A 12151-nucleotide genomic window follows, 5' to 3' on the forward strand; every position below is an offset into this window, starting at 1 on the left:
TCTTTTTCTCTATTTTATTTTCCAGACAGAAGAAATATAAAATGATAAACCTAGATATTTAGGAATTCTTGACCGTGGCTCCGTCGTATCGTACGGCGACGTGCGTCAGCGTCCAAAGACAAACAAAGTCGCGTCTCTCTCACTCTCGGTCATGATGACCGTAACCTTTCTCTCGCGTAGTAATTTTACGTGGACTTCATTGTGTTATTACTCTGTCTCTACGCTCTCTCCGCTGGCACCGAACGAGAGAGAACAAATAAAGTAGAAGGTTGTCACTCCACCGGATTGCTCCGACTCTTCTTTCTCTGTGTCTTTGTTCTCTTGCTATCTTTAACCTCGTCCACTGATGTGATCTGAGCTTCTCCCAACCTGCTCACTTCCCCTACTCTCTCTGATCAATGGGTTGCGGTGGGTCGAAGGTGGACTCGCAAGAGGCGGTGGCGCTCTGCCGCGGCCGCTCCGACCTCCTCGCCGACGCCATCCGCTACCGCTACACCCTTGCCGCCGCGCACGCCGCCTACTCCGACTCCCTCCTCTCCCTCGCCTCCTCCCTTCACCGCTTCCTCTCCCCCGTCCTTCCTCTCCCCTCCCACCGCAAGGTCGACACCCCTCCCTCCCCGCCTCCCCCCATCTCCGTTGCTGGCCACTCCCACTCTCATTCCGGCTCCCACATCCACTTCGATGACGACGACGACGACGATGACGAAGCCTCCTCCCACCACCACCTCCCCCATGAAACTCTCCCACCCGACTCCTTCCTCAACCTCTACTACGCCCGCAGCCATCCCCCGCCTCCCTCCGTCTCCGTCGAGCACCGCCCCGACAGCTCCGAGACCGTCCGCTTCGGCTACTCCGCCGCCTACCCTTACTACGGCGCTCAGAACCCTAATCCGGTAGCTTACGACCCTCAGCCCTACCCCTATTTCCCTTACAATTATGATGGAATGGGCGGCGGCGGCGGATCCTCTTCCCCTCCGCTGGCTGCCCAGCTGCCGCGCCCGCCGGCGGCCAGCACGGGCTCGTCCTCCTCCTCCTCCAAGGCCCCGCCGCCTCCCCCTTCGCCGCCGAGGACTTCCACTTGGGACTTTTTGAACCCCTTCGACTCCTTCGACAGATACTACGCCTCGTACCCCCCCAGCCGGGGCTCCAAGGAGGTGAGGGATGAGGAGGGGATCCCTGACCTTGAAGATGACGAGATCGAGGTCGTCAAGGAAGCCTATGGTGACCAAAAATTTGTGGCTTCCACCTCCGCCGCCGCCGAATTGGGCACTATTGGTGGGCGCAGCAGTGTTGCAGACCATTCGCACGGTCACAAGTCCGGATTGGGGGCAGCTGATGATAATCCAGAGAACGAGCCGCAGCTGGTGGACAAGAAGGTGGTGAGCCGTGATGTGCGGGGGAAGCAGGAGGAGAAGCGGAGCGTCGCGGCTCCTCAAAGGTTTCATGATCTCTCCGAGATTGTGGCTGAGATCAAGGCCCAGTTTGACAGGGCATCCGAGTCGGCCAGGGAGCTCTCTCGCATGCTCGAGGTGGGGAAGCAGCCGTATTACCGCAACAACTCTGTGTTTGAAGGTGAAGGAACTCATTCAATTCTTTCTTGTTATCAAAATAGTTGGTTCATGCAGCATAGAAATCTTTTTTTCCCCCAAGCACATTATAACATTCTGGAATGATTATTTTGGGAAACAGTTTCATCAAGGATGGTGTGGGTGATGACTCCTTCCTCTCCTAAAGGTGGTGATTTATTAGAGTTTGATGATGATAAGTTATCGGGTTCCGGGAATCTTTCTTCAACACTGCAGAAGCTGTATATATGGGAAATGAAGCTTTATGATGAAGTCAGGGTATGTCTCTGCACTCTAGATAGGCATTTCTGTTCTTACTGCTTTCGGTGTAATTTTGTATTGTCTTGGCTTTGGTTATTCTACAAATTCAATTGTTGATCAATGGTAGGAGAATCTCATGCCTTGAACCTCATTTTACAGGGCACATTTAGTCTATTGATGTCGATTGATGCTATAAATCTTTTACATGGATGGAGGATTCCGAGAGCTTGGAATTTTCTTCAGCTTACTCTTGAAATCATGTTCTTATTCCTTTTTTAATTGTACGATAAACAAACCACCTTTGTTTTACTCAATGATTTTTTGCTGGCCTTGTCATGAAGAATATAAAGATAAATGTATCTACTTTGGTTTGTACAGTTCTGTTCCTAAATGCCCACCAGGTCACTTCTAGTATTACTTTGGTTTCATTTTTTTTCCCACATTAGTAATAAATAAATTTGTTTAAATTTATTTCTCAATATGCATGCATAAATGTTGTCAGGGGCAGTCGCCTAGGTACTTGGACAGCTCCCTTTTGCCTAGGTTACGCTGACTGGTAGGCATATGTCTAGGAGACCACTAGGTTAACTTAAATATTCTGCTGTATCTTTTAGATTTACATAATGTTTTCAACCTAGATATTTACGTTTCATGCAAGTCACTCTACCATTTATAACTTTATGTTGTTAGTAATTCTAGTAAGATGATGTCCATAATTCTAGTAAGATAATGTCTAATAAAAAGTAGCATTTTGTCGATTTGTATGTTAGAGCAGTGTTATGATATTAATTTCTCATATAATTATATAAAATAATTATGACTATATTAGGTTACTTTACCTAACTATTTTAGATATTAAATTATCCTGATAGTTATAATATTTAAGATAAAAATATGGAGTAATAGCCCCTGTCCAAGTGCCTAGGTTGGTGCCTGGCCACATAGGGGCTGGCACTGTCTTGTGCAGGCACGTTGCTTATTGATTATCGAAGCCACTTAATTTTTTGACTAATTCTCTCTTTAAGTAAAAAAGATATTTGCTTTAAGAGAGATGTAATTGAGTCTATTTATAACATGTTCCCTTGTATTCTAATTGATGTTTGAACATGTTATGTTTCTAGGAGGCTTTAAATATTTGAAATCACTTAATAGAAGAATTGTTGAGTAAAACTGAAGTAACTAAAAGATTTCATGATGCATAGGTTAAGTAATTGACAACTTCATTGTTTATCAAGTGATATTTCTGGATGTGCTTTTTATGAACTAAATATTAACTCTGTATATGAAAACATGCAGTTTTATTAAACTTTAGGAACTTTTTTACCTGGTCATCCGCCTAGCTGCTGCGACATTCTTCCTAGGCCTTTGAAGGGCTAACACCTAGGAACTCACAGGCAATCTGACAACCTTGGAACAAGCTAGAAATGAAATTAAAAAAAAATAAAAATGATCATTCAATATGCTAGATAGTGCATTGCACATTACATATATGCCATTAGATTTGAAATAAATTTATTAGGATTGCTTGCATCATTGTTTCAATCAAATCATAACTCTATATATTAGATTATTTAGCAGATCTAACAGTTACTTAAGCATTTAAATGCATGTTTAAGAAGCTAAACAAACTAAATGGCTGGTACATGCTTAAGATGATACGATTAAATGATTTGACATTGTGAAGCTGTTAACTAGCCAGTCTTAACAACCTTTATAGCTTTAGTGTTTGATATTAATTTAAATCCTTTGGCTAAACACCATAAATTATGTTATATATCTATTAAGTATTAAATCCATACAAACATATGTATTTAGTTTTTATATACGTTTGAATTTAATATATCCCAGAAAATCTAGAACTTTGGGCATTTGCATGGCCGCCTATGTGGTGTAGCTATAGACTGTTAATGGGATCTCAATGATGCCTCCTAGGACTCCTAGGTATGTATATCATCAGCTTACAAAGAAAATGGCTTTGATAATTTCTTTTTTCTTGGTGTTCTTCTGAATTGATTCTTGTAGTCATGATTTTTATTCTAATACCCTCTCCTATGATTTTATAGTACAACTTGTTCTGTGACAGTTTCTGTTTTATCAACATCTTGCATCTTGTAATTTGCTGAATTAACAATTTTTTCTTAAAAGATTATTCCTTGTTCCCGAGGCCTCATTTGCTAGTCTAGTTAATGGACATGATTTCTCACAACATTGCTCCTACTTAAACTTGCCATCTTATCTTGGCTTTGTGACATTTCTTATCTATGATCTCATCAAAATTTTCTCTACTTTCATGATTCTAGATTTATCACCAGCAAGATGTCTTCTTTTAGTTGGTCATTTCAGATTGGTGCTTATGCTTTGATTCACTTTATTTGTTATATTATTTTGTGTTGCATTGTTCCTAGTGCTACTATGTTCTTGCAGGCTGAGGAAAAGATGCGGTTACTTCTTGATAGGAACTGCAAACGGCTGAAACACTTGGATGAAAAGGGTGCGGAAGCACACAAAATTGATGCTACTCGATCCTTGATTAGGAAGTTATCTACAAAGATAAGGATAGCTATCCAGGTTATTGACTCTATTTCAAATAAGATAAATAAGCTGAGGGATGAAGAATTGTGGCCACAGATAAACGAGCTTATTTTAGGGTATGCCATTCATTATCCATTATACTTGGAGTTCTTTTTACTTTCTATTACATATATAGATTTTCTCTATTTATGTGCAAACACTGATGTGTTTATGTATCCATATATAAACGCATACATAGATACATGCTCATATGTGTGTATGTACATGTTTTGTATGTGCCATTGTGCATGCCAGTGTAAGATATTTCATAGTTGATAAAGTAATCCATCAGATGGAGTTTATCCATGATTTTTACTGGTCAGAGCATTATATGGCTTTTCTTATATGATGATGCATTCTCATTTTTGCAGCCAATTTTTACAAATTACACGTATGAATTATGCCCTCTAGTTATATTCTCTGGAGGATGATGCAATTGTTGTCTGCAACATGCTACATTTAGTATTCTCTGATTATGCTAAATGAGATTTTTGTGCAAAAACATATGCTGGGAATTAAGACTGCAATTGTAATTCTGAAGGACCATAATTCGGTTAAGTATATTTTGAAATATCATCAACCTTAGGGATGGATGTAAATCGCATGTAAGTTGTAATTTACATTGACTATTCCTCTTGATTTCTTGATTAACCAGTAAATTGTGATGGCTGAATATCTTGTGAGAAAGATGGTCTGGAATGTAAAGTGATTTTTAAAACCTTTTAAGGTGAAACTACATGTGGCCTATCCAAATTTATGGTTAGATGCAGATCACTGGGTGGAGTTTTGGTGAATAGACAAGTCAGCATAAAGATGTTTTGTAATAGGTGATCAAGATACCAATACCTACCTCTATCCCAAAGCCCTACTCATCCTTTTTCAAAGCCTTCTGGCGTGCAGATGCTGGAGACGCTCATATATTCTATATTTCTACTTATTTTGAAGCACATAAGATAGGTTGCTTCTATTTTGCATGCTGTTACATGAGTTACAAAACTACACCATTTTGTTCCTCTTTTATTTGAGATGCAAATACATCATTTGAGTGAACATGATCATGTTTGCACCTTACTCTTAGCAACGTCAAGACATTTTGCTAAACTCAATTTTGCACACCAGTTGCATGCAGAAAGCATGGATGAACATCTGGGCTTACTTGATTATAGGTCAATATCCAGCATAACCATCTATTCTTTTATGACCAAAGAAATGTGATCAATACACATCAAAATTATTTTGAAAGGCACTAGAAATACATTTTTTATTGTGGGTCGGATCTATAATACCTCAAATCAAGGTCGGCGGAATTGTCTCGAATCAGGCGGTTCCGGCCATCCCGAGCCGTACCGATGGCTCACTGGTATGGTTCCGATAACGGAACCGTTGCCGGAGCTGAAGAAGAAAAAGGAAAGAAAGAGCTAGCAGGGGAGGAAGGGAGAGAGAGAGATGGCGCAGTTACGTTGGAGGCCGGCCTTGGCCGCGGGATGCGAGGCCGCGGCCGTTGCCCCTGTTTTGAATGAAATAGGATCCGGCCATGGCCTTAAAAAAATTCGCAATTTTTAAGTGAAGTCGGCAAGATATTTACGGACTTCACTTAAAAAATACAATATTTTTTAGCTGCGTCCGGACCTCTATTTCGTTCAAAATAGAAAAACCGGCCGCGACCTTGCCTTCCACGGCCTCCGCCGGCCCTCCGCTAGCGTCCACCACCTTCCTCCGGCCCTCCCTCTCCCGCTTGCTCTCTCTTTCTCTTTTCCGCTCTCCCACGGTCCCTCTCTCGGTACAGGCCCGGCACAGCCCTTACCGAGTCATCCCACCAGAGAACCGGTACAGTGTCTGGTACCGGTTCCTCCAACCTTGCCTCAAATAATGGAAAAATCTGATAGTTTGAATCTAAAGACGAACCTCACACAACACATGTCCCATCACTCATTTTCAAAAGTTGGCAAGTGGAGGTTCGGTATTGGTGACTAAGAATCAATATCAATATTCGAGTTCTTTTACATGCTCAAGAAGGGATGATTTTAGATCCATTAGTGCACTGTATAAGGAAGAGACATAAATACCCGGAGTCAAAGGTTTTTGTGCCTTTTTTGAAAATGAAAGCCATAAAGTTGGTAAATCTAGGAGCCAAATTATGACTTAGCAAAGGTTTCTTCATAGATTTTGCATCTTTTTCATCTATTTTGTATTTTGGAATGCCATATACTTGTACTACATTAAAAATGACAGTTTCAGATCAGAGAATATTTTCTCTAAACTCTGGCTATCATATTTTATTAGCAAAAATAACCTTTCATTTTTTCTATAATACCTATAAGTTCTTGGCACCAAATAAATAAGGAAAAAGTTTAAAAATCCTGGCTGTAAACAAAGAAGGAAGACAAACTAATCACAATCTTGGTATTTGACAAATAACATAAAAATAAAAAAAAAATCCCAAATGTATGCAAATAAGGAAAAAAAAATTATTTGTGTCTTCTATGGAAGCAAAAGAAGTCTCCCTTTGTTCCTCTCTGACATTTTGTGAAAATAAGGAAAAGAATTATAAGTTTTGGCTGTCAAAAAATATGAATCTAACTGTGTTACAATTATGGTAGTAAAACAAATGAAAAAAAATCCTAACTGTAGACAAATATGTAGAGGAGCTTAATTGCAACCCCAGCAGTAAACAAATAAATTTCAAATTTTACTTTTATTTTGTCCCTGAAACATGCATTGCACATGCCCATTGCTAGTCTATGTTATATATATGAACTCCATAAATGATCAAATAGGAAATAAACTTATTTTACAAAACTAAAAAAATAGATCCTAAAAACCCTAGAAAGATAGAGGTATAAAGAAGTCACCTAACCAGCATGCAAAAGTATTGAAATAATATAAAATGTGATATTGTGATGAGATGTCTGTGGAGTGTGCATATTTGGATTGTGGCTGAATAATTGAAGAGTTCACTGTGCTTGATAGAGCTATGTGGCTCTTATGAATTTAATCAGTGGTCTCTACTAGTACCAGAACTCTAGATGATATCTCTATAGAATTGTTTGGCAATAAGAATAATATGCTCCTTAGAAAAAGATGGGATAAACAAGACATATTGAAACTTGGAAGGATGATGACAGAATGGTTATATTCTGTGTAAACTAAGAAATGCAGTAAGCTAGAAGAAAATCAACATTTAAAATAGATGGTTGATCACATCTAATAAAAATTGAGTATGTTTTATGTAGTGAAATTGTTCTCATGCCATTGATTTTGTAAGGGGACTGTGAATTCTTAAGAAACTCATGGGACCAAGTCAGTCTTATTTTATCCCTTCTAATAAACTGGTACAGGTCTGTAAAATCCCCACTAACAATACAAGGTGCTTTCTCAAAACCATAACCATCCATCCTTGCCCTACTATTTGGGGCTGAGAGTCGGCTTTATAAATCCTCATTTTGACTATTTTTTATGACTGATTAGCAAGCTAGCATCAACTATCCACCTTTACATTGGGGTTGCAAACCAGCATTGGTAGTATTAGGGTGCTTTCTCAAGAAAAAAGAAGATTAGATATAATAGTTTCTAAGCCAACATGGCCCTTATCATATTTAATGTTATGTTCAAGCTTAGGAACAATCTTGAATTTTCACTACAACAATCAAATTTTGGGTCTAGTAAGTCCAAGTTGGACTAGGTGAAATATCTCTAGCTCAGATTTAACACTTCGTGATTTTTGGACTTTTGGTTTTGATCTAGGAGAATCATTGGATCCTTCATGGACCAATTTGGCCACTTTGGGTATGTTTGAAAGGGTTTAGGGGCAAGGTCCACATCCGAGACCGATTTGTGCATTAAAAACTTTCAAAGGGTATAACTTTTACATGCGATGCCTTTTTTCAAGTTGAGTAACTTTTTGGGATCTATGTTGTGGCGACATGTTAATAGTTTTCTTAGGAACAGGACCAAGGTCTGCAATACCGGAACCGACACCTATGCAGTAGGCCGATGGTAAGGTACGGTACGGTGCTGTGCCATTTTGACGTGAACTAATAAAGGGGAACTTGCAAAGGAGGGGGAGAGGGAAGAGAGGGGAAAAGAGGGAGGGAGAGGGCACAGAGAGAGATAGAGAGGCATATGGAGGGGAGAGAGAAGGAAGAAAGGAAAAGAGAGAGAGAAAGAGGGAGGAAAGGAGGGAGAGAGGGAGAGGACGTCGGAGAGTGAGAGTGGAGGCGGGAAGGGGCAGAGAGGGCTTTTACCTCTATGGTGCTGAAACAGAGGTGGAGCTCGTTTCAAAATGAAATAAGGGCTTTAGCTCCTTTATATATATATATATATATATATATATATATATATATATATATTTAAATTTTTAAGTGAAGTCGGCAGCGATTGGCAACTTAATATTTTTTTTGAAATTTTTTAAATGAAAGTCAGTAGTGACTACCAACTTTAGTTAAAAAATTTCTATATATATATATATATATGTGTGTATATATATATGTGTGTAAATATATATATATATGTATACATATATCTACATATATAAAGGGGTTGAAGCCCCTATTTTGTTTAGAAACAGGGGATCCGGCTCTATTCGAGCATCATGGAGTGAGGGCTTCGAAAACCCTCTCTCCCCCTCCCTCCGCCTCTCTTACTCTCTCTCCCTCCCTCACGCCCTTCTCTCTCTCTTTCTCTTTCCTTCTCCCTCTCCTCCTCTCTCGCCGGTTTTTTGATTTGAAGGCCAGAATCGTCCCGGTCCACCTCTAGTATAGCTCAGTATGCTTCGAACCAGGCGGTTTGGGATGGTACCATCGACGTTCATCAAGTCAACAAATTTTGAGACTATTTAAGCCTCCCAAATGCCCAATCAAACAAAAGTTTATCTGTTTTGGAAGCTTTTGACTAGGTTATATCTTCTAATCTAGGAGGATTTAGGCAATATAATAGAAAGCTAAGTTGATGTAAAAGTCGAGATCTAGCTCTTTAGCATTTTAGTCTTTTCATAATTATTTTTACTAGTTACTTATTATTTTCAGAAAATCCTAACATATTTTGACTAGTATAGGAATCTAACTGGATTTTAGGACTTGACTAGAGATGTTGTAGTCAGTTTTATTATGGAATTAATGAAAGCATAAAGGTTCTAAAGCCCTGCTTCTGAAATTTCATTATTTTGTTATTATTTTCTTTTAGAGGTCTAGGTTGAGCAGATTAAAAGAATTGCTTCCTTCTCTCTCCAATCGGTTTAGATTTATTGGGTCAGCCAATTTTCACTAGTCGTATTTAACTTGTTTAGAAAAGCTCTAGATTTTGGAGTTTGGACTTAAACCTACTCATTGGTCCAAATATAGTTGTGATGTGGTCAAACTTGAACCAAGGTTGGAATCCAATTGTCTACATTGTATCTAAGTTTGTTCCTTGTGCTTTAAGCATTTGTCCATAAGCTGTAAGTTTGCTATCATCAGTGGTTCTTATTCGTGCTGCAAGCTTATTGATTGAGCTTAATTATAAAAAAGCTAACAAAATTCATGGCCTTCTTCGATACATTCTTTTTTCCATAATATCAAATTACATATGCTGCTAAACAGGATGCTGGCTTCCTTGCTAAATTTGTGGTGAATTAATTAAATGGTGGGAAAATATTTTGACATACATTCCATTTTGCTTGACTAAAATATTGTACTTTCTGGCTTTCCACTGGTGATACTAATTTTCCTCTGCTCATCGCACTAATCCTAGAGTGACAATAACTAGTTGTACCAAAAATTTAATCCCTTTTGCTATTCAACATTTGTAATTCTTTTTCTCAATGATACTTCTACAATAGAATTCAGATATTTCTCATAGATTATTACTCAAGGGAAAGGATCTGCAGATTCTAAGTACATTGAGTGTCATACAAGGTTGGCTGCACTTGCATGTGAGTGTATTGGGCATGTGTTGTTAAAATTCCTTGTGCCTTAGTTGTGAAAATATTTTAAATGAATAAACATCTTGTTGCAGGTTTGAGAGAATGTGGAAAGTAATGCTCGAATGCCATCAGAAGCAGCATCAAGCCATATTAGAAGCTAAAAGCCTAGATTCCATTGCATCAGGTGGGAAGTTCGGTGAAGCCCATATCAATTCAATGATGGAGCTTGAAATGGAGCTGCTGAAGTGGATTAGCAATTTCTCTACTTGGATTAATGCTCAGAAAAACTATGTGAAAGCCTTGAATGGATGGGCAGCATTATGTCTTCATTATGAGCCTGAAGACACAGCTGATGGGATTCCTCCATATTCTCCTGGAAGAGTAGGGGCTCCGCCTGTTTTTGTTATCTGTAATTGCTGGTCACAGGCTATGGACCAGATTTCTGAGAGGGAAGTGCTCAATTCTATACATGCTTTTGCCACTACCATACAACATCTCTGGGAGCAGCACAATGTTGAACAACACCAACGGATGATGGCAAGGAAAGATCTGGACATGTGGCTCAAGGCTGTACAAAAAAAGACACAAGAGATTCACAAAGAAGTGGATGCATTAAACAAGAAACTAGTGCTCATTCCTGGCCAGAATGGTATTCCGTTATACGGAGAGGTGCATCGGGGCCAAACAGCTGAAGCAAGCAGCCTGCAATTAGTTTTGAGACAATTCTTTGAAGCCATGGAAAATTTCACAGCTACTTCTGTGAAAGCATATGAGCAACTCCACAAGCACTGTGAAGAAGAAAGACTAGCTTAAGAGAATACAAAAGTTCCGGGGGTTCATGCAGTGCGTCCACGTGGAGGGAATCAAATGGACATCTTCAAAGCAATTGCCTGTGGTGGTGGCTTCTGATTGGCCTAACATTGCCTTGTGAGATAAGGATTGGATAGCAGCTTCTTAAGATGCTTTTAGCTGGGTAGATCGACAGTCATGACGATACATAATGGAATGACTGAGGGACTATTGGCATGAGGATGGTTGGAGCCGTTTTGACAGTTGAGGCAAGGCTTGTGAAATTTTTTTGCTGTGATGATATATTCCTTGGGGAGAAAGTTGGCAGCCACTGGATTTATAGTAGAACTAGCATTCCCCTTGGCGCCGCACAGGTATAGCAGTTGTAAAAAGTTTTGATTGTTAACTATTGTGATTTGTGACATATAGTCTTTGATACAGAGGGAGTCTTATATTTATACATCTAGGATATTTTTTTTTGCAATTAAGCTTGCAAGCCATCCAATTATGAAAGCATAGCTCAATACCATGGTCGAAAGCAACTGCACACATTCAATGCTGATCTTCTTTTTTCTTTTCTTTTTTTTTTGCCCTTTTCTCGCTCATAAAAAGGGAGTACAAAAGATTGATGCAGCATAAATGTTCCTGGAAAAAATGGAAACAAGTTAGCTCATACTTTAGTGTAATTGAGTAGCAGAAGATATTTCCTGTTTCCAATGTATTAGAATATGCCTAGGTGTTTGTAGTAAATAAAAAAAATGTAGCAAAAAGTTCAAAAAAATTGAACTTACCTTGCTTGAAAATGGAATTTATTTATTTTTAGAACTTTTTCTGCCCTGGAGGCTTGGACTTCCCAAAAGTGATGCTTCACAAAATATTTTCACAAGCAGAGCCTGTGCAGCATTCCTTGAATTTTAAGAGGTTGCTAATGTAGAATGGGCGAGAAGAGGAACGTAAATGGAGGGGATTGATACATTATTTTATCTTTCTTCAATAAAATATATAATTATTTTCTTTTATACTAATGACATGATTGAGTTTTCCCCCATCTTTTGATTGAAAAAAA

At 39.1% G+C, this 12151-nt stretch overlaps 1 protein-coding gene across 1 annotated transcript; it reads left to right on the forward strand.

The window, feature by feature from the left end:
• The first annotated feature begins 219 nt into the window (after nucleotides 1-219).
• On the forward strand, nucleotides 220-11593 carry LOC103724224 (protein ALTERED PHOSPHATE STARVATION RESPONSE 1-like). The gene is made up of 4 exons (XM_008815419.4): nucleotides 220-1572; nucleotides 1690-1844; nucleotides 4251-4474; nucleotides 10389-11593. Exons 1-4 carry the CDS (start codon nucleotides 399-401, stop codon nucleotides 11107-11109), a joined length of 2274 nt encoding a protein of 757 aa, XP_008813641.2. The 5' UTR covers nucleotides 220-398; the 3' UTR covers nucleotides 11110-11593.
• The last annotated feature ends 558 nt before the right edge of the window (nucleotides 11594-12151 follow it).

This window comes from Phoenix dactylifera, unplaced genomic scaffold (assembly GCF_009389715.1).
Source record: "Phoenix dactylifera cultivar Barhee BC4 unplaced genomic scaffold, palm_55x_up_171113_PBpolish2nd_filt_p 000780F, whole genome shotgun sequence".
Taxonomy (NCBI): Eukaryota; Viridiplantae; Streptophyta; class Magnoliopsida; order Arecales; family Arecaceae; genus Phoenix; species Phoenix dactylifera.

What these genes read in the sequence shown, in the direction of transcription:
- LOC103724224 (XM_008815419.4), top strand. Translation starts at nt 399, where the DNA reads ATGGGTTGCGGTGGGTCGAAGGTGGACTCGCAAGAGGCGGTGGCGCTC. An exon ending in AGCTTTATGATGAAGTCAGG is followed by an intron (nt 1,845 to 4,250) that starts GTATGTCTCTGC and finishes ATGTTCTTGCAG; the next exon opens with GCTGAGGAAAAGATGCGGTT. An exon ending in ATAAACGAGCTTATTTTAGG is followed by an intron (nt 4,475 to 10,388) that starts GTATGCCATTCA and finishes ATCTTGTTGCAG; the next exon opens with GTTTGAGAGAATGTGGAAAG.